The 24,359-nt window shown below is 33.5% G+C and overlaps 1 protein-coding gene across 1 annotated transcript in view; it reads right to left on the bottom strand.

Moving 5' to 3' along the window:
* COL25A1 (collagen type XXV alpha 1 chain) overlaps positions 1–24,359 on the bottom strand; it is a 547,679-nt gene that overhangs the window by 212,518 nt on the left and 310,802 nt on the right. The window contains exon 5 of the mRNA XM_051965978.1: positions 1,846–1,863. Coding sequence (XP_051821938.1) covers positions 1,846–1,863 — 18 coding nt within the window. The remainder of the gene's footprint in view (positions 1–1,845; positions 1,864–24,359) is intronic.

Genomic DNA, 24,359 nt, shown 5'->3' with positions numbered 1-24,359 from the left:
TAATAGCACCTACCTCTCAGGGTTGTTGCAGGGATCAAAGGAGATATTTATAAAGTGCTTTTAACCTTAAAACAATATAAAAACATTATTATTGTTGTAATTATTATTACATTGGATTTTTAGTAGGAATGGCTTTCTGTGAATGTAAAAAAATTACCTATAGTATCAATAATTCTTGTTATGGTTGTTCTCATATATAGAGAATTCTTGGAGAGTTACTTGGGAACATTGAGAGGTTAAGTCATTTAATTATGAGGATTGCACTAGGCCTATACATTTAAACACACACACACACACACACACACACACACACACAACCACAACAGCAACAACAAAAACCAAAAGCTTAAAAACAGCCTGCCTTCGAGGATTTTACATTATATTGGAAAAAAGAATATTTATAGTCAAAAAGTATATGCCAAGTAGAAACAAAATTATTTGGGGAAGGTTAACAATACTAGCAATGGGGAGATAAAAATGGGGTTCCTGGAGAATCTACCAACTGAGTTCATCTTTGAAAGAAGACATGCATTCTTTGAGGCAGAGGTGATGAAAGAGTATATTTCAAGCATGGTGGATTATTTCGTATAATAGTACAGAACAAGAAATAGTATATCATCTGAGGATATAGCAAGAAGGTCATTAGGCTAGAATGTAGAATATTTGAAAGAAAACAATGAACAATAAGTTTGAAAAAGTAAACTGAGTCCAAAATGTAAAGAATTTTAAGAATCAAATAGAGGAATTTTTATTTTATGCTGGGGGCATGTGTCATTGGAGATTTTGAGCAAGGAGGAACCGAAATTATCAACTTGGCAGTTATGTAACAAATGGCATTAGAGACTAAAGAAAGGACCACTACTGTGAGAGATGATGAAGATTTTTACTAAGACAGTGACTATATGAATGGAGAGAAGGAGACAGATGAGACAGATATTATAGTGGTAGAATTAATAAGATTTAACTCCTGATGGGATATGAGAGAAGAAAGAAAGAAGAGTGTTGGCCAGTGTCTCCCACCGTGAATATGAGAAACTGGAATTATGGTAGAGACTTCAACAGAAATCAGAAAATTAGGAAAAAGAATGAGTTTGAGGTAGGAGATTATGAGTTACATGGATTACCCATAATTACACAGGACATGAACCCACATTGACAACCCTGTTGTCAAAGCTGGATTATGACTTGTTGTCTCAAGTTCAATAATTATGTGCATCACTTAATAGCATTTTGTTACATGATAACTTATATTCACCACTATTTCTTAATATTTTAAAGCTTGTATCAGACTTTATGTTAGTCTCTTTTTGCTTTTTCCTTTTATACACATTCCTCTGATATGTCAAATTTTGTCAGTCTCTTTCTTGAATCCATATTTCTTTCATTACAATTCATCTCTTTAGCAGTAGCAATGTAATGAAAATGTAGAAAATAATTCAGTTCCTGTATATAATTAATCAAAAGTGGCTAGATTTGAAGGAACTAGTTTGTACAAGTTTATAACATTATTAACATGATTAATAAACAGGTAATGCACACCATGCTCCATATTTGGTAAATTATTAAAATTCACTTTCAAGTTCTGTGGCAATGTTTCAAATCAGTTAAGAGTCCTGTTTTGTTTACTTGTACATTATTAAACTCACCATCTGGTCAGACAACTAATGCAACTGAAATGGCTACAAAGAGGCCAGGCTTTCCTCCTAGGAAATATTTGTTCTACTATGTTGCATAATGATTGCCAGCAAATAGCTATTTTTAATTTATCAATTGAAAAGAATTGTTGAAAACTTCAGCTTTGAGGAGTCTACTTTGGAATCATTTCCTTATGAGGGACTTTCTTACCTGTGGACCTGGCTGACCCTGCAAAAGAAGAGAAAAAAAGAATTACAAGATTGTTTTATTCATACATATTTCACTTCCTGAGCTGATAGCAGGAAAGATTTATTTTTTCAAATATTTGGTGTTTTTTTTTTTAATTATCACCTTCATTTTCAAACTTTCTTTTTCCCACTGCCCTTTCCTACCTAAAAAGGTCATTCTTTATGTAGCAAAGAATTTTTTTTTTAAGAATTAAGGATGGAGGAAAGCAGGGGAACAGTTCAGCAAAAGCAGCCAGCCTATCAACTGAATTTACAAGTACATACAACATTCCATGCAAATACATCTCCATCTCTGCAAATACAGAAGAAAGATAAATTTTTCTCATCTCTCCCTTAGAGCCTAGCTTGACCTTTGAAAGATCTTTTCAATTCCACCTCCAAAGGTCAATCAAATTCTTAACTCAATGTCAAGATAACTTCATTGAAAATCTTAAATTTTACAATTGACAGCTCCAGAGTGACGTGAAGACATACTGAAATGTGATTGGGGGGTGATAGAAGGAAAGGAAACAATAATTGCCTTAATATAGTCTTAATCAAGGAATCATTTGTTGAGATTTTCCATAACCCAGAGAACCAAATGTGTGATTATGAGCTATATTTTCACAAATGACCAGATCATATGTCATAATAATTAGGCACAAGAGAAGTAGGTACATTTTATGATTGACTGAGCCTTTGTCTTTCTGAGTATCCAGGAAACATTCCCCGCCCCCCATTTTAACTCAATAGAATTGAGCCAAAGGCTCTTAAAAATCATTATGAAACATCTTCAGCTCAGTAAAAGGGGATCATAACTCTTAACACAGTCAATAAAGTTTATGATCACTAACAAATTTAATGCATTTTGAATGTCATTTTTTGTTTGAAGTTAACATTTTAAAAAACAACATAATTAAACTATTTCTCACAAAAATTCAATCACTGAAGAAATATAAGTATTGATAATCCATTACTTTATTAAACATTTTAGATTAAAATCAAATTTTCTATTCTATGAGATGAAAGAAAAGGATTCTATGAGTTACAAAAGAGACAGAAGGACTATTGTTCATGATGGATCTACAGGGTTGGACAGGAAGAAGAAGGCAGTAGCCAAAAAAAAAAAAGCAACTTGAAAATATCTGCTTAATCTTGTTGTAAAAAAGGAGCAAATTTTCTTAACCTGTGCTTCACAGATTCACAAAAGGTCCATGAATAGATTTCAAGGGATTTCTAAACTTGAATGGTAAAAAAAAAAAAAAAAAAAAACAACTTTATTTCAGTATAATTGTCCTCCTTTATAATCCATTGTAATTTTCTTTATGCATTTAAAAATCTTCTTTTGAGAAGTAGACCTTAGGTTTCACGAGACTGCCAGAGAGATCCATTACACATACACACACACACACACACACACACACACACACACACAGAGAGAGCTAAGAATCCCTCTTCTGGACCACAATGGCAAAATGTCTACATGTGTAGTCTCAAAGAGAGATTTGAATTGGTCTCAAGCTCAAAAGGTTCTCTTGGAAGAGTTCCAAAAAAGATTTTAAAAATCAAGTAAGAGAGGTAGAAGAAAAGTTGACAAAAGAAATGAGAGCTATGCAGGAAAATTATAGAAAAGGGGAAGAAGTCAATAACTTGGAAGAAAAAGCCCAAAAATTGTCTGAAGAAAATAACTCCTTAAAAACCAGAATTGGCTAAATAGAAAAAAAATTCCACTGAACAAAACAACTCCTTTAAAGGTAGAATTGTCCAAATGGAAAGGAAGGTAAAGAAAAGCTATCCAAAGAAAATCACTAAAAATGGACAAGTAGACAAGTGAACTACTCAATGAGACATTAAGACAAAATTTAAAGAATGAAAAAAATAAAAGAAAATCCAAAATACCTCATTAGAAAAACAACTGACCTGGAAAATAGATCCAGGAGAGATAATTTAAGGATTATTTCACTACCTGAAAGCCATAATCAAAAAAAGATCCAGAATATCTTTCAAGAAAATCATTAAGGAAAACTGCCCTAACATCCTAGAACCAGAGGATAAAATAATGATTGAAGGAATTCACTGATCATCTCGGGAAAGAGACCCCAAAATGAAGACTCCAAGGATTATTGTACTTAAATTCCTGAATTTCAGATAAAGTAGAAAATGTTGCAAGATGCCATAAAAATAATTCAAATATTAAGGAACCATACTTAGGATTACCCAGGACTTAGCAGCTTCCATATTAAAAGATCAGAGGGCATGGAATATGGTATTCCAGAAGGCAAAAGAGCCTAAATAACAACCAATAATCAAATATCCAACCAAATTGAGCATAATTTTTTAAGGGGAAAGATGGATACTCAATGAAATAGAATGTATTTTATCATTTATGATGAAAAGACCAGTGTTGAACAGAAAATTTAATCTTTAAATACAAGACTCAAAAGAAGGATAAAAAGGCAAACAGGAAAGGAAAATATATGTTATTTAAAGGTTAAAATATTTACATCCCTACATGGGAAGATTATATTTCTAAGTCTAAAGAACTGTTTCTGTGTTAAGGCAGTTAGAAGGGGTATACGTAAAGAGAGTGTGTGAATATTTAAAAAAAAAAAAAACCTTAAAGAGTGGGAAAATTATTGTACTGGAAGAAGGGGAAAAGGGAAGTAAAATGGGACAAATTCAGCACATGGAGAGGCACAAAAGACTTATTAGAGTAGAGAGAAAGAAAGGAAAAGGGTGAGCACTGTTTGAATATTAATTTCATCAGACTTGGCTTAACATACACATCTCATTGTGTATTTATTTTACCCTATAGGGAAGTAGGAGGAAAAAGAGGAAAGAAAAAGGAAGAGGGAAGGCTGATAGAAGGGAGGTCAGAAGTAGAAAGGAAAAGGGCTAAGAAAAGGAGGAACTTAATAGAAAAGAGGGCAGATTGAGGGAGGTGGAACTCAGAAGCAAAACACTGATGAGAAAGGAAAGAGTGAAAGGAGAAAATAAAATATAAAAGGGGAAAAACAAGATGGAGGAAAATACAGAGTTAGTAATCATATGTGAATGTGAATGTGATGAACTTTCCCATAAAATGAAAGTAGATAGCAAAGTAGATTAAAAGCCAGAATCCTATATATTGCTTATAAGATATACATTTGAAGCAGAGACACATACAGAATAAAGGTAAAAGACTACAGCAGAATATATTATGCTTCAATTAAAGTAAAAAAAATGTGGGATAATGATCCTGATCTTAGACCAAAAATAGATATAATTTAAAAAGATAAGGAAGGAAACTATATCTTGCTAAAGGGTAATGTAATGAAGTAATATCAATTCTAAACTTATAACACTACACACCTCTCAGATTGGCTAAGATGATAGGAAAAGACAAAGATGAATATTGGAGGGGATGTGGGAAAACTGGGACACTAATACATTGTTGGTGGACAAATCTGGCCATTCTGGAGAGCAATTTGGCACTTTAAAAAGTTATCAAATTGTGTATACCCTTTGATCCAGCAGTGTTATTACTGGGCTTATATCTCAAAGAGATCATAAAGGAAAGAAAGAGACCCATATGTGCAAAAATGTTTGTGGCAAGCCTTTTCATAGTAGCAAGAAACTGGAAATTGAGTGGATGCCCACTGGTTGCAGTATGGCTGAATAAGTTATGGTATATGAATGTTATGAAATATTATTGTTCTATAAGAAATGATCAACAGGATGATTTTAGAAAGTCCTGGAGAGACTTATATGAATTGATCTTAAGTGAAATGTGCAGAACCAGATCATTGTACATGACAACATCAATATTATACGATAATCAATTCTGATGAATGTGACTTTTTCCAACAATGAGATGATTAATGCCAGTTCCAATGATTTTGTGATGAAGACAACCATCTACACTCAGAGAGAAGATTGTAGGAACTGAATGTAGATCACAACATAATTCTTACTCTTTGTTGTTGTTTGCTTGCATTTTGTTTGCTTACTCTTTATTTTCTTTTTTGGATCTGATTTCTTTTTGCAGCAAGATATTTGTATAAATATGTTTATACATATTGGATTTAACATATATTTTTAAAACATATTTAACATATATTCATTCAATTGCTTGCCATCTGGGTAGGGGTAAGGGAAAGGAGGAGAAAATCTGAAACACAAGGTAATGCAAGGATCAATGTTGTCAAATTATCCGTGCATATGTTTTGAAAATAAAAAGCTGGTTTCATAAAAAAAAAACCAACAAAACAGATAAACTTTTAGTTAATTTGATTAGAAAAAGAAAAGAACATAAAATTGTTAATCTCAAAAATGAAAAAAGGAGAACGTTCCACCAATGAAGAGGAAATTAGAGCAATAATTAGGAGTTATTTTGCCCAATATATGTCAATAAATTTGATTACCTAATGAGATGGAGAAATAAGTACAAAAATATAGATTGCCCAGATTAACAGAAGAGGAAATAAATTATCTAAACAGTCCCATTTTTAGAAAAAGAAATTGAACAAGTTATTAATCAACTCCTTAAGAAAAAATCTCCAGGGCCTGATGGATTTACATGTGAATTCTACCAAACATTTAAAGAACAATTAATTGCAATACTATACAAACTATTTCAAAAAATAGGGAAAGAAGGAGTCCTACCAAATTCCTTTTATGACAAAATTATGGTGCTGATACCTAAACCAGGTAGGATGAAAACAGAGAAAGAAAATTATAGACCAATTTCCCTAATGAATATTGATTCAAAAATCTTAAATAAAATATTAGCAAAGAGATTATAACAATTCAGCATAATATACTATAACCAAGTGGTATTTATAATAGGAATGCAGGTACTATCAACATAATTGTCCAAATCAATAATGAAACTAGTAAATCATAAGATTATCTTAATATCTTTAATAGATACAGAAAAAAAATTTAACAAAGTATAGCACCCATTGCTAATAAAAACACTGGAGAGCATAGGAATAAATGGGGTTTTCCTTAAAGTGTAAGTAGCATCTATCTAAAACAACCAGAAACTAAAAATTATTTTACAGAGTTACAATAATAATAACAAAGTTCTTCTGAAAAACAAAAGATCAAGAATATCCAGAGAATTTGTGGGGAAGGATGAAAAAAAAAGTAGCCCAGTCATAGCAGACTTAAAGCTTATAAAGTGGCAATCCTACATTTTTTAAAAAAATTTTTAAATATTATTTATTTATGTATTTATTTATTAAAGTGACTGGCCAAGAAATAGAATGGAAGCTCAGTGGAATACATTAATTATACAAAACATTATAGTCAATGACAAAAACTCCAGCTTCTATGATAATAACTCACTATTTGACAAAAACAGGTAAGAAAACTAGAAAACAGTATGTCAGAAACTGGGCACCCCATACCAAGATAAAGTCAAAATGAGCATATGATTTAAATATAACAGTTGATACTATAAGCAAATTATAAGAGCAAGGGATAGTTTACCTGTCAGATTGTGGGAAAGGGAGGATTTATGATGAAATAAGAAATAAAGAGCATTATGAAATGCAAAATGGATAATTTTGATTACTTTAAATTGAAAGGTTTTTGCACAAACAAAACTAATGTAGCCAAGACTACAAGAGAATCAGAAAGCTGGCAAACAATTTTTACTGGTAGTATTTCTGATAAAGGGCTCAATTCTAAAATTTACATATAACTGAGCCAAATTTATAAGAATACAAGTCATTCCCCAATAGATAGTCAAAGGATATGAACAGAAAATTTTCAGAAAAAGAAATCAGTCATATGAAAAATGCTCTAAAATCACTATTGATTGAATAAATACAAATTAAAACAATTCTAAGGTACTACCTCACAGCTATCAGATTGGCTAAAATGACAGAAAAAATAATGATTAATGTTGGAGAGAATGTGGGAAAAATGGGATCTTAAAGTATTGTTAATAAAGTTGTGAAATCCATTCTGCAGAGCAATTTGGAATTATGGCTAAAGAACTAAAAAACTGTACATACCTTTGATACAGCAGTCTCACTACTAGGTCTGTATCCCAAAGAAATTATAAAAGAGAAAAAAGGATTCATATGTGCAAAAATGTTTGCAGTAGTGCTTTTTGTGATATCAAGGAATTGGACATTGAATGAATGCTTTTCAATTGGGGAATATCTGAATGAGTTATGGTATATAAAGGTAACAGAATATTATTGTTCTCTAAAAAATTATGAGTAGGCTGATTTCCCAAAAGCCTGGACTTGGCTCTTTTCAGCAATACAGTTTTTTAAGACAATTTCAATAGACTTGGGCTGGAAAATGCTATCTGCATCTAGAGAGAGATCTATGGAGATTAAAAGTGAATCACAGCATACTATTGTCTCCTTTTTTGTTGTTTGTTGTTTCTTTTTCAGGATTTTTCCTTTTTGTTCTGATTTTTCTTTTACAACATAACTAATATAGAAATATGTTTAAAATGATTGCACATGTTTAAGCATTATCAAATTGCTTGTTACTTGGGAAAGGGAGAGGTAAGAAAGGGAGAGAAAAAAAATTGGAATTCAAAACTTACAAAAATAAATGTTGAACAATATTTTTATATGCAATTGGAAAAAATAAAATACTGTTGAGAAAAAAAGAAGAATCCCTTCTCTAAGTGTTCTGACCTAGAATGCCCTGACAAGCAAAGTATAGACCAGTGATATCAAATACAAATAGAAATGGGGCAGTCACTAAACCATACATAAGGATCTCTGTGGGCTACATATTGACTTAGAAAAAACATACCTAATATTTATGTAATATTACCTCATTTTGACCTCACATTGTTTGTCCTTCATTCTCGAAGAGGACCAATAATATCAAAAACAAAATGTCATAACTTGCATGTGAATTGAATTACAGTGAGAAAGAGTTGTGCAAGACCTGACTCTCTCCTCCAGAGCCATCTGGATTCAATGGCAAGCTATACATCAGAATAACTGACATCCCAGATGCAAAAGGAGACTTTGTTTTTTTAAGGTAAGATCTTTCTCATATCTTAGTTTGTCTCAGACAATAATAATTTTACAAATATTATCTCATTTGATACAATAATCTTGGGGAGGTAGGTACTATTATTATTATTATCCCTTCTTTACAGATGAAGGAACTGGTATGAATTGAGATTAACTAATTCATCTAGTAAGTGTTTCAGGATGAATTTGAACTCAGGTTTTTCTGACTCCAGTCCTGGAGTTCCATTCATTGAGTCTTTAGTTTTTGTTATGATAGTTATTGTTTTTAATACATCAACACATTAAAATCAGACAGAAAGTACATTTTAATCTGCTTTTGAGCTACATTCAGGAGTGTTGTGGTCACGTAGATAGACTAACTACATTAAGGAGTGTTGTAGTCACATAGATAGACCACCAACTGAGAGTTTAATGCCTCTATAGGCAGAAAATTTTGTTGGCCAAGTAGTAATCTTTTTCTCTGATTGGATGACTCCAAGAACCTTTTTTAAGGAGGATCCCAAGCCAGATCTGAGAAGTAATCACATCACTACTCCAGACTTCTCTTGTTCTATGTACCCCGAACCTGTCACAGACTAACATATAAAGATACATTCAGCTTCTTTTTATATATTGTCCAGGAATTGTTTTTTTCCTCAATAGCTATTTAAGGATGAAACATAAACGTTTCAAATTAATATTCCTCATAATTGGTCTCTGATCTACTTTTCCATCTCCTCTTCTTTTGCTCAATGTTCCAACAAAGCTGAAGCCATCATTTTAATCTCCTACTTTGCACAAGTGACTGTCATGGGAACTTCCTTATCTTCTCTATATGAGAAGATATGTAAATGATAAATCTCAACACATGACAACATACATAGCTTATTGTTGTTGTTCAGTCATTCAGTCATGTCCAACTCTTTGTGACCTCATAGACATAGAATGCCAGGCCCCTCTTTCCTTCACTGTCTCTTGAAGTCTGTCCTAATTCATATTCATTGCTTCCATGACAAAATCTATTTATTTCATCCTCTGCCAATCTTTTTTTTTTCTTTTGCCTTCAATCTTTAGCTACATCCGGGTCTTTCTTAGTGAGATCTGTTTTCTCCTTATATGGACAAAGTATTTAAGCTTCAGTTTCAGTATTTGACCTTCCAGTGAATAGTATGAATTAATATCTTTAAAGAGTACATAATAGGTGATGGATTCATGTTTATTGAAGTTAATTGAATTCAATGCCCAGGGGTGAGACTGCAAGTCTCACAAATAAGCAGAATATAAACCACCTGAATATCTGAAAATACCAACATGTATTGGTCATCCTGCCATCTCTCAAGAGTGTGGTGAGCTTTTTCTTCTCAAAACGCAGCCAGGTGATAAAAGTTCAGATCTTTTATTATCTCCAATATAGCCCGGTTAGCTTAGAGACCTATCTCTCTGCTTGGTTCCAAGAGCTCTCTCCGAATGTCTTTAAATCCAAAGGTCTGGTCCTTCAGCCTCTGCCTCTGCTTTCTTCAGCCTCCAGCCAGCTCTACTCTTCATGTCATTCCGGCGAAATCTAGACTTGTAGCTTCTTCACTCTCTGAAGAACTTCCTTGACTGGCCCATTGAAGCTCTATTTATGCTAGTGCTCTCTGGCCCAAAGAGCTTCAAGGGAGGTGTGAACTCATTGAACTCCAATGAGTAAAGGTGTGAACACAAGCCTTGTATTAATTAGTTCTACTTAGTACCTTGTTTCAGGTTCTGCCCAAAACATCTTCTTGTAAGATTAGATCAACTCTAATTAGTTAGCAGTTAGTAAGGATTCCAACACAAGAGTTCCCCATATACTCCAGTTCTGCAATCTGTATAGAATCTTAAGAAAATCAAATGATATCATAATTTACATGAGGTTCAGACTATAAAGTCAGCCTAGAAAGTAAGAATCGTATTTATTCAAAATTAGCCTCTCTCCACAGGTCTCCAAGGGAAGCAGCATCTAATTATTTGAAACAATGAACAATGTCAATAAGCTGGATCCATATCTTCCATATAAGATCTATGTTGAGATCTAGATAGAAAGTGAGACTTAGTACTACCTAAAGATAGACAGATGTTCAGCCATTCTGGAGAGCAATTTGGAACTATGCTCAAAAAGTTATCAAACACTGCATACCCTTTGACCCAGCAATGTTACTACTGGGCTTATATCCCAAAGAGATCTTAAAGAAGACAAAGGGACCTGTATGTACATGAATGTTTGTAGCAGCCCTCTTTGTAGTGGCCAAAAACTAGAAACTGAGTAGATACCCATCAATTGGAGAATGGCTGAATAAATTGTAGTATATGAATAATATGGAATATTATTGTTCAGTAAGAAATGACCAACAGGATGATTTCAGAAGGGCCAGAGACTTACACGAACTGATGCTAAGTGAAATGAGCAGGAACAGGAGATCATTATATACTTCAAGAACAATACTCTATGGTGATCAATTCTGATGGAACTGGCCATCTTCAGCAATAAGATGAACCAAATCAGTTCTAATGGAGCAGTAATGAACTGAACCAGCTACATCCAGCGAAAGAACTTTGGGAGATGATTATGAACCATTACATCGAATTCCCAATCCCTATATTTTTGCCTGACTGCATTTTTGATTTCCTTCACAGGCTAACTGTACAATATTTTGGAGTCCGATTCTTTTTGTATAGCAAAATAATGGTTTGGACATGTATACTTATTTTGTATTTGATTTATACTCATATATTTAACATGTATTGGTCATCCTGCCATCTAGGGGAGAGAGTGGGGGGAAGAAGGGGAAAAATTGGAACAAAAGGAACAAAAGCATTGACAATTGCCAAAGCTGTAAAATTACCCATGGATATAACTTGTAAATAAAAAGCTATTTAAAAAAAAGATAGATGTTGCTGTTTCCTTTGTCCCAGCTACAATCCTTCTCTCCTGGTGCTTTCTTCTGCCCTCCTACTGTCATCTCTTCCTTGAGCCTGAATTATTTATATTATTATTCCTCTCCTCAGCTTCTTTTATTGGTTGAGCAGTTGAATTCATGTAAGTTAAGTGTAAATATGTTAGTGACTCCACTATAAACCTAGGAATGGCAATCTGTTTTCCAATTATATGCCGGCAATTTGTCAAATGAAAGCCAAAAGAAGAAGAGGTGCCAAACTTGGGCAAAGCTTCCTTGAATAAAAGATGTTCTCCCAAGAAGGTCAAATTTGACCACTTAGCAAAGTGACAGGAGCTCATATACTTGCATATAAAAGCCAATGCTATCAAAACAGCACTTTAACATGTGAATAAAAATGCTTTTTTCCTATCTCTGACATAACATCACTGGGCTAAAACTAACTGATATCTGATAGCTAAAGAACATCTTTGTATTAGTTGAATCATATTATAAAATGTCACAATCATTAAAATAGACATTGGCATCAAAGGACACTGTGAGTGATGCCTGAAATCTTTCCCTCTTTGAGAAATCAAAGTCCATATAGCTTATCTTGGTTTTTAATTAATGAAAAAAGTGTTCCCTGTCCATTTGAAAAGCTATGCTTTCAGCATATATCATTTGAATTCATTTTTTGAAATATTGAAATTCAAAATAAATAAGGATTTGTGATTAAAAAGATTTCCATGAAGATCTTCAAGTTCTTTTGAAAAACAAATCAATATGATGAAATTGAAACTATTTCTACTCATATGAAAAAGTGTTCTAAATCATTATTGTCAGAGAAATGCAAATTAAGAAAACTCTGAGACACCACTACACACTTGTCAGATTGGCTAAGATGACAGAAAAGATAATGACAAATGTTGGAGGGGATGTGGGAAAACTGGGACACTGATGCATTGTTGGTGGAGTTGTGAATGGATCCAATCATTCTGAAAGCAATTTTGAACTACACTCAAAAAGTTATCAAACTGTGCATACCCTTTGATACAGCAGTGTGACAACAGGGCCTATATCCCAAAGAGATATTAAAGAAGGGAAAGGGACCTGTATGTGCAAAAATGTTTGTGGCGGTCCTTTTGTAAGTGGCCAGAAACTGGAAATTGAATAGATGCCCATCAATTGAAGAATGGTTGGGTAAATTGTGGTATATGAATGTTATGGAATATTATTGTTCTGTAAGAAAGGACCAACAGGATGAATACAGAGAGTCTTGGAGAAACTTACATGAACTGATGCTAAGTGAAATGAGCAGAACCAGGAGATCATAATGCACTTCAACAATAATACTATATGAGGATCAATTCTGATGGAAGTGGCTATCTTCTGCAGCTACACCCAGCGAAAGAACACTGGGAAATGAGTGTGGACCACAACCTAGCATTTGCATTTTTTCTGTTGTTGTTTGCTTGCATTTTTGTTTTACTTCCCAGGTTATTTTTAACCTTCTTCCTAATTCCAATTTTTCTTATGCAACAAGATAACAGTATAAATATATATAACATGTTTAACATGTATGGGACTACTTGCCATCTAGGGAAAGAGGTAGAGGGAAGGAGGAGAAAAGTTTGAACAGAAGTTTTGGAAAGGGTCAGTGTTGAAAAATTACCCGTGCATATGTTTTGTCAATAAAAGCTATAATAATAATAAAAGAGAAAAACAAATCAACAGGCAACTTTGTACCAGGTAAGTTGCTAAGCATCAGGGATACAAAGGAAGTAAACAAACAAAAAACAGTCCCTGCCCTCAAGAAACTCACATTTTAATGGTGGAGACAACATCCAAACATCAATGTACAAACAAGATGTATATAGGATAATTTAGAGATAATCTCATAGGCCAAGCATAAAGGATTAGGTTTGATATACTCCCTAGAAGGGTTCAGTAAATATTTGAAACTTGAAAGCTATCACTATCCACTTCAATACAAGAAAGTTTATAAAATGCAGTCTTTGTATTCCTCAATATTTTGGTTTTCCTCATAGCTGAGAATGCAATAAACAAATAAAGTAATAATCAACAAGCATTTATTAAGCATTGTCTACATGCCTATTGCTGCAGTAGAAAGACACTGGGAATACAAAGACAAAAAAAAGAATTAGATATTTTTCAAGAACTAAGAACATGTTTTGGTATAATCAAAATTTGAAAATTAAAGCCCTAGAAGTTTTTTTATTTGTAGGCTGGATTTGAGTGATAACTGGAATTCTGTGCTCTCCTCCTGCAGACCATCCACAAATGATAGCTCTATTTTAAAAAAATCATGGTGCTGCTTCATAATCAAAATAGCTAGCATTGATAGAACATTTTAAGATTCTGACAAGATAGCAAATATTATCTCATTTAATCTTTATGACAATCTTAAGAGGCAGGTGTTATTGTCATCATTTTATAGATGAGAAAACTGAGACTAAAAGAAATTGAGTAATTTCTTATGGTCATATAGCTAAGAAGGTACCTGATATCGGATTTGAACTCAAGTCTTCTTGACTCCAAGACTGGCATTCTATCCATTGGGTCTCCTAGCTGCCCTTGTTTCCTGCTACTAAAAGGAGCAAAATTATTCTCATATGACATCTTCTGGATTATCTATACTTTCTTTCCCCACAGGGTGTGTTTGTGTGTATGTGTATGTGATATTTTATTTTTTCCTCAATAACATGTTAAAACAATTTTTGAAGGTTTTTGTCTTGAGTTACAAATTCTATCCCTTTCACTCTTCCCTCCTCCATTCCTGAGGCAGTAAGCAATCAGATATAGGTTTCTATATGTGTGTGTATGTATGTATGTATAGATGTGTATATATGTATACAAAGCTGTGAAAATAAATATATAATATATTGTAATATTATATATAATACATTATTTGGTATATGAAAATATATATAATAAATTAATATTGTATAAATGTATTTAATATAGGCAAAATACATAGTGCATTATTACAAAATATATTTTATAGTATATATGAATGTATATTGCTATGAAAATATTTATGATACATTATTACATAATACACTGTAGTGTGTGTGCGTGTGTGTGTGTGTGTGTACTCACCTACTGAATTATAGATTGCATATTCAAATGATAACAACACTGAAACTTGAACCAATCAATCCAAATAAAATAAAAACAAAGAGTGAAGGGCAGCAAAAGTGGTAAGTTGTTACAGCTACATAGGGCATGCAAATCTTTCTGCCATAAGTTTTATTCATGCTCTAGAACTTAAACCTTGTCCCAGGGTATGGATAGGAACCCAGCCCACGCTAGAAGTAATTCTATAGAAAACATGACAAGTATGTAAGTGTGATCTAACACCTGTATTAAATAGCACATGCCTTACAAATCTTATGCAAGATTTCAAAGCTGCCTCTCGCAGCCAATATTATGTAATCTACTATTAGCCAGAAGCCACCAAAAAAAAAATACAAATCAGAAGAAATAGGTACCAAACATCTATAGTTTTATGACCATCATTTAAAAAAGAAAAAAAATCTGGCCAAATGATAAAGGTAATAATATGAGAGGGGTTCTATGAGTGGCAATGGCAGCTGGAAGTAGAAGGCTTCTGGGATGTCAAAAAAGAGTACAATAGAATAGTCATGAAAGATGACTCAGAATATTATAGTTCTGTAAGGAACGACCAGCAGGATGAATACAGAGAGGACTGGCGAGACTTACATGAACTGATGCTGAGTGAAATGAGCAGAACCAGGAGATCATTATATACCTCAACAATGATACTGTTTGAGGATGTATTCTGATGGAAGTGGACCTCTTTGATAAAGAGAGCCTTAATTGATCAAAGATGGGCAGAAGCAGCTACACCCAGAGAAAGAACACTGGAAATGAATATAAACTGCTTGCATTTATGTTTTTCCTCCCAGATTATTTATACCTTCTGAATTCAATTCTCCCTGTGCAACAAGAAAACTGTTTGGTTCTGCACACATATATTGTATCTAGGATATACTGCAACCCATTCAACATGTAAAGGACTCTTGCCATCTGGGGGAAGGGGTGGAGGGAGGGAGGGGAAAAATCGGAACAGAAATGAATGCAAGGGATAATGCTATAAAAAATTACCCTGGCATGCATTCTATCAATAAAAAAATTATTAAAAAAAAAAAGAAAGATGACTCAGAGATACAAATTTATGCTTGAGAAAACTTGGAGAGAAAGATGAAAGCAGAGTAAAACTGCAACAGATAGCAAAAAGAATATTAGGGTCTGGTATAGAGAGTAGGGGAAGAAGGAACCAAAGATTTTATACATGTGCATATATGTGTGTAACTGTGTTTAAATAAAAATTTAGATATACTATATATATGTATAAATACATATATATATATATATATTGTTATATAATACTCTAGGAATGGAGAGTATTTTAGAAGTTGAGAAAAAATAACTACCTCTTGTTACTAGGTAATTAGAGCTCAGAGGGAGATCTAGTCCAAAACGAGAAGACTAAAGGTATTTGATATAAATGTGTGACTCTAGTCAAATCATGTAATCTCTCTAGGCTTTAGATTCCTCCTTGGTAAAATGAGGAGAATGGATCAGATGGTCTCTGAGGTTAGGTTTAGTGCTGAAAGGGATCTCATCTAGTCTGATCTCCTAATTATATAACTGATGAAACTGAGGTTTAGAATAAGTGAATAAATTACTGACCTTAAAATCAGGTTTTCAGAATTCAAATTTTGTCTTAGACACTTACTGGCTTTGACCCTGAACAAGTCATTTAATGTACTTTAGCCTTAGTTTACTCCTTGAAAAATGGGATAATATTTACACCTACATTAAGGGGGTTTCATGAAGACTGAGATAACATGTGAAATACTGCAAAACTTAAAGTGCTATATCCAGATGTCTCTGGAGGCTAAAGTGAGGTTAGTGACTCTGCATAGCTCTCCCTCACTTAAATGCAATTCATTTCAATGTCATAGCATCACCTCCCTAATATCATTGTCCTCTTTGATAATGAAGGACAAACAACAAATGTTTATTACTGTTAATATTATTTCCAGCATCCTAAAAGATTGTCTTTGGATGAACTAGAAACTGCTTTACCACATAGCTTTAAGTCTATGATCCTTTGATAAGTAATGACTGAGGAAATACCTATAAATACTGAATTTAGAGAGTTTGGCTTTAAAATCTCTCAAAATGGAAAAAATGATTTCATTATTTCCAGTAAGACATTTAAGCTTAAAGATATTTTTTGTCATTAAATGTAACTTGTAATTAGAAAGATTATAGAAAAATAATAATCACTCTAAAAACTAAGGCTCTCAAAATAGCCTTAAAGTATTCTTCTGCATATTTCACATGTAATCTCATTTGCCAATGGAAATTTTCCTAAGCCTAGTTGGAATAATGATCAAGTGTCAGGCCTTTTTCATTCTGTTGTGATGAACCCAAGATGGCCAGCTATAAATTGTGACTTGTATGAACTAAAACTTGAGGGTTCTTTTAAGTTGAATTCTTAGAAATATCTGGGTCAATCATGTTTTTGGAAAAAAAAAATCACTTACATCCAGCCATTCTGGAGAGCAATTTGGAACTATGCTCAAAAAGTTATCAAACTATAAATACCCTTTGATCCAGCAGTGTTACTAATGGGCTTATCCCAAAGAGATTTTAAAGAGGAGAAAGGGACCTGTGTGTACAAGAATGTTTGTGGCAGCCCTCTTTGTAGTGGCCAGAAACTGGAAACTGAGTGGATGCCCATCAATTGGAGAATGGCTGAATAAATTGTGGTATATGAATGTTATGGAATATTATTGTTCTGTAAGAAATGACCAGATTTCAGAAAGGCCTGGAGAGACTTACATGAACTGATGCTGAGTGAAATAAGCAGGACCAGAAGATCATCATATACTTCAACAACAATACTATATGATGATCAATTCTGATGAACATGGCCATGCTCAGCAATGAGATGAACCAAATCAGTTCCAATGGAACAGTAATGAACTGAACCAGCTACACCCAGTGAAAGAACTCTGGGAGATGTCTATGAACCACTACATAGAATTCCCAATCCCTCTATTTTTGCCCGCCTGCATTTTTTATTTCCTTCACAGGCTAATTGTACACTATTTCAAAGTCCGATTCTTTTTGTACAGCAAAATAACTGTATGGACATGTATACATATATTGTATTTAACTTATACTTTAACATATTTAACCTGTATTGGTCAACCTGCCATCAGGGGCGGAGGGTAGGGGGAAGGAGGAGAAAAGTTGGAACAAAAGGTTTTGCATCTGTCAATGCTGAAAAATTACCCATGCACATATCTTGTAAATAAAAACTTACAATAATGAAAAAAAGAAAAAAAACACTCAACTCTCCTTCCAAAAACTAAATCTTACTATAATTAAGCCCAGAGAAATTGTTCATTATAGGAACTCTGAAATAAAGAACAAATATGTGGAGGTGGAAAATATTCAATGCTCTAGAAGATTTACTTGTATGTCAACTTGTATGTAGTTAGAATCCATGTCCTGCAGGCATCTTTGATATTGATATGAGACAATAAGAAAGTAGGAAAAGCAGATCTAAAAGGTGTTAATTAGAACAGTATGGCAATAGCAAATAGCCAGTAGCTGGTGACTGAAAAGAGAGTGTTCAAAAGAAAATGAAAGATTTGTAATGCTCTCAAACCATAATGGAACTATGGACTGACACATGAGATGTTGCATCTGGCTTACTTTTTGTTGCTTTAACCCATTCAGGAACACTATTAGTTAACCATTCTGAGTAAGCCTGATTTTACAGTCAGGGTTTCCAGACAATGAAAACACTTTTCCATATTTCTCTAAAGCGTTTTAGATTTCCGACAGAGGTAATTAGATTTTGCTACATGATAGTTTGTATTGTTGAGGAATTTGCAGATGATACCTTTGAATTAAAAATCTGTTTAGCTATCTGCTTGTATGTTGCTATTATTTGAACTTCAGCATTAACACAACTCTGAAATATTTTTTATGCAGTTCCTAACTTCAATATATGTTAGTTTTATCATCATATTTATAAAACTTGACAGTTGTAGATTCTTATTGTGATAAAATTTGAATAAAATGTCAAAGAAGATCAGTAGAATTCTGAAGTTGTTACAATTCATATTATTCTTGAAGGTAAAGATGATGTAAAATATTGGTAGAGAAAACATTGAACTTATGGTCAGGACATATACTTATGTATTCTTTCCCTATCTCTAGTCCTTTATAGAATCAAATGAAATATTTATAAAAATACTTAGCATAGAGCTCAATATATAGTAGGTGGTACATAAATGCTTACTTCCTTCTCTCCGTTTCCTTCCCTTCTTTCCCTCTGCTTAAAGGAAAAGAATACTTCAGAGCAAACTCTCAAGTAAATGTCCACAATCTCAAATAATCTCAAACTTATCTCAAAATAGCTTACTAAGGTTAATAGTGGATCAATTCATGTCTTTTCCCTACAGGCTTAGAAACTGTTCATAAGCTCTCTGAACTCTTCATTTGCCCATGGTTAACTAGATATAATTATAGATGAGATAGATATAAATAAGTATAATGTTCTTAGTTGATTTTCTGGAGTTCTTGGAGCAGCCTTCTTGTCAGTAATCACCACAGGAATAGTCAGGTGTTAAAGTCCAAAAGTCTTTATTGTCTCCTTCTCCTGGTTTTTAGCTAGCTTTCTCGAGAGCCTTTCAGAGTCTTAGTTTCAGTGGAGAAGCTAAGGAGGAGAGCCTGTCACCAGGAGCCTAAATGAATCTCTCTCATTGGCTCCAAGAGCTTGCTTCTAGTCCACTTGTCTTCTCTAGCTCTGAATCCCACCTGGCTTATATGCTCTACACTTGGTATACACTTAGTACCAATAAGTACATCACTAGGAAATCATTATTTGTTGTAAGATTAAATCAATCATACTGAACTTAGAGAACTATTAAGCAACATGCTATACTAGACAACCATCGTTTCATCAATTCCACTGAATTAGCACCTTGTAAGAATCCTTGTTTCATAACAGCTATGGATATAGATGCTGGTCTAATTTTACAGCTGATTCTTACTGGAATAAAATATGATCATTCATGTCTGAGGTGAAGAAAAGGGATAGAATCTGTACCAACAGAAGTATGAGAATAATGACATTCCAACACCCACAGTTTGCTTTCTAATTCATTGAAAAAGCATTATTTATTTCTTGTCAACAAGAATATGTGTGGCATTGTATTAGGTAGATAGAAAGACAAAAGAAAAATAATTTCTATTCTCAAAGAATTTATATTCTGTTCAAAGATAACAAATATATATAAATATGTATATAAACTGATTGTGTATGTGTGTATGCATGCAATACACATATATACACTTATATGCATATATATATACATATATATATATATATATACATATATATATATATATTTGCGCATTTGTAAGGGCACTAGCAACTGGGGAGAGAAGGGAGAAGAATCAGGATAGATGACTAGATAGGAAGTAACACTTAATCTAAGCTGTGAAGGAAGCACTAGATGGAATCTGACACCCGAAGGAAGCAGAGATGAATGGGAAGTACATTCCAAGCATAGCCAACAGCCTATCCATGAAAAAGGAGATGAGAGATGGAATGTCACAGGTGGGAAACAGCAAATAGAGCACTTGGACTGGAATGTAAAGTGTGCAAGAAAAATAAATGTGTACTAAGCCTTGAAGTGTAGATGACAATCAGATTGTAAAGAACACCAAACAGAGGGGCATTTATTTTATTCTAGAGGTAAATATGAACTATTGGTATACTTTGAGCAGGGGAAATGAAAATATCATTTGGCAGTAAACTAGATCCAAGTCAGATAAAGCCCTCAACTGAGTGGTAGTCATGTGAGAGGAGTAAAGGGGATGTAAACAAGAAATGTTACAAAAGTAAAACTCAAAACACCTAGTAAATAATTGGATATGAAAGTGGAGAGGAGGAAAAGTAAAGAGCCATATTCTGATAATACATTTCTTGTTTAATGAAAGGATTTGTTTCATTTGATGAAATATAGAAAGGAGATGAAAGTTTCAAAGGAAAAGAAAATGAACTGTTTTGGAAATGTTGAGTGTAAAATGCCTATGTGACATTCAGTTGGAAATATCAAGTCAGCAGCCACTTATTAAACTGTATGCCTAGTCATTTTATAGACAAATTCCAAGAGCTGACTAACTTAATAGTAGTCTAACTTTGAACAAGCTTCAGAGAGAAAATTGTATGCTAGGAAAGAGTAAAACCTCAGTCGATCCTCTAAATTTTGAAAAGTTGGGACTTCACTTACACTTCCCAATATCTCAGAAGCACCAGTGACCTGAGAACAAACTAAATGCATTGAAGAAAAGGTGATCTCAAGACATCTATGAGGAGCTCAGTAGAAAGCTGTTTCATACCACAGGGTAACTTCATCAGGATTCCACAGGCAGAGAAAAGGACTTGTATACAATCAAGAATTCCACCTACCCAAGCCTTATTATAATTTCTTGCCACTGTCCTGCTCCAATTTGACCAGAACCTTCCAAAATGGACCTAGAGTTTTGTTACTAGGTCAAAACCCCGCTGACTGATGATGAATGAATGTAAAGTAGCCCACTTAGTTCTCAATACTTACTAGCTGGTCCTAGACATCAGAACATGCATCAGTTTCCTATGTCATCTATTAGAATCTCACCATCTGACTCCTGCTGCCTACATCAACTCTATTTCCCAGAACAAAACTTCCTTTCCTGCTAATATTTCCTCTCTATGTATTAGAATGTCAACTCCTTTAGGATAGGAACTATATTTTTTAATCTTTGTATCTCCAGTACTTAGCCCAGTGGCAGATAGTATTTAATAAATGCATCTTCATTTATTAGTTCATTTCCAATAAGCTGTTATTGATACAAGAACTCAAAAGATAAACTAGAGTTGGCTATACAGATCTAGGAGCTCACTAGGAAAGATGAGCTCACTAGCAAGAAATGGGTCCAACAAAGTACACAAGGAAATAAGATATCTATGGAGAAGCTGTAGCAATTTGTATTGCTGGGAAATTCACACAGATGACAAGAACAAAAACCAGGAGAAGCAGAGTCATAAAAATACAAAAAGGAGAGTCATTCCAGAAGAAAAGATACCAAAAAAGTCAAGAAGAATGAAATGAGGTCATTACATTGGGCAACTGAGAGATAATAGGTAACTTTGGAGAGAACTGCTTCAATTGATCAATGAAGTCAAAAGTCAAATTACAAGAAGCTGAGTAATGAGAGGAGAGGAAGTGGACAGCTTGTTTTATTTCTTTTTCTGAAATAGGACCATTTAAGCAATTTATATCCTCCTCTGTTAATCTGGACAACCTATATTTTTGCAGGTATTCATCCATTTCACTTAGGTTACCAAATTTATTGGCATAAAGTTGGGCAAAGTAACTCCTAATTATTGTGCTAATTTCCTCTTCATTAGTGAAAAGTTCTCCCTTTTCATTTTTGAGACTAACAATTTGATTTTCCTCTTTCCTTTTTCTAATCAAATTTAGCAGTGGTTTATCTATTTTGTTTTTTTTTTTGTAACAACTCTTAGTTTTATTTTAATTTAATAGTTTTTTTACTTTCAATTTTATTAATCTCTCCTTTTATTTTTTGAATTTCAAGTTTATTATTTGATTGGGGGGTTTTAATTTGCTCTTTTTCTAGCTTTTTGAGTTGCAAGCCCAATTCATTGATCTTTTCTTTCTCTATTTTATACTAGTTAAGTCTCTAGAGATATAAAATTTTTCCTTATTACCATTTTGGCTGCATCCCACAAATTTTGGTATGTTGTCTCACCATTGTCATTCTCTTGGTTGAAATTATTAATTGGTCACCCATTCCTTCTTTAGAATGAGATTATTTAATTTCCAGTTACTCTTTGGTCTATTTTCCTCTGGCTGTTTAGTGAATATAATTTTTATTGCGTTGTGATCTGAAAAGAATGCATTTGCTATTTCTGCTTTTCTGCAACTGATTTTGAAGTGTTTATGTTCTAATATATGGTCAATTTTTGTATAGGTTCCATGAACTGCTGAGAAGAAAGTGTACTCATTTCTGTCTCCACTCACTTTTCTCCAAAAATCTATTATACCTAACATTTTTAATATTCTATTTACTTCTTTAACTTCTTTCTTATTTATTTTGTGGTTTGATTTATCTAGTTCTGAGAGTTCAAGGTTGAGATCTCCCACTATTATAGTTTTGCTGTCTATTTCTTCTTGCAGCTCTCTTAACTTCTCCTTTAGGAATTTAGATGCTATACCACTTGGTGCATATAGGTTTAGTATCGATATTGTTTCATTATCTTTGGTACCCTTTAGCAAGATAAGAGTTTCCTTCCTTATCTTTTTTAATTAGAACAATTTTTGCTTTTGCTTGATCTGAGATCAGGATGACTACTCCTGCTTTTTTACTTCACTGAAGCATAATAGATTCTGCTCCAGCCTCTTACCTATACTCTGTATATATCACCCTGCTTTAAATGTGTTTCCTGTAAACAACATGTTGTAGGATTCTGGCTTTTAATCCAGTCTGCTATCTGCTTACGCTTTATGGGAGAGTTTACCCCATTCACACCTATGGTTAAAACTACTAATTCTGTATTTCCTGCCATCTTATTATCCCTAGATTATACTTTTCTCTTTCTTTTTCCCTTTACCCCCCACCCCAGTATTTATGGGCCCCACTTGCCTCAAACAGCCCTTCCCCTTTAGAATCTCTCTCCGTTACAGACCCTCCCCCCTTCTTATACCTTTCTCTTACTATTTCTGTATTCCTTTCTATTTATCCTACCCCTTCTCTTTTCACTTTTCCCCTCACACTTTTCAATAAGATGAGAGAAGTTTCTTTGTAAACCAAATATGACTAATATTTTTTCTTTGAGCCAAGTCTAATGAGAGTAAGGTTCACACAATATTCATCCCTTCTCTTATTCTCCTCAGATACGATAAGTTTCCTTTGCCTCTTCATGGGATATATTTTCCCTCTTTTTACCTCCACTTTTCTCTTTTTCTGGTACAATCCCTTACCACTTTTAATTCCTTTTTATATTGTAACAGTAAAATCAAATTATACATGCACTCTTTATAGATACCCATAGAAATACAGTTCTCAAGAGTTCTTTTTACCTTTTTATGCTTCTCTTGAGTCCTATATTTGAAGGTCAATTTTTTTTTTGCTTAATTCTGGTTTTTTTCATCAGAAATAAACAGAATTCACCTGTTTCATTGAATGTCCATCTCCTTCCTTGGAAGAAAATGTTCAGTTTAGTGGGGTAGTTTATTCTTGACTGCATTCCAAGTTCCTTTGCTTTTTGGAATATCAGATTCCAGGCCCTTTGATCCTTGAATGTGGAAGCTGCTAGATCCTGAGTAATTCTTATTGTGGCTCCTCGGTATTTGAATTATTTCATTCTGGCTGCTTGTAATATTTTTTCCTTGTTCTGATAATTCTGAAATTTAGCCACAATATTCCTTGGAGTTTTAATTTGGGGGTCTCTTTCAGGAGGTGTTTGATGAATTCTTTCA

This window comes from Antechinus flavipes, chromosome 6 (genome assembly GCF_016432865.1).
Source record: "Antechinus flavipes isolate AdamAnt ecotype Samford, QLD, Australia chromosome 6, AdamAnt_v2, whole genome shotgun sequence".
NCBI lineage: Eukaryota > Metazoa > Chordata > Mammalia > Dasyuromorphia > Dasyuridae > Antechinus > Antechinus flavipes.
This window is presented reverse-complemented; position numbering and strand designations above follow the sequence as displayed.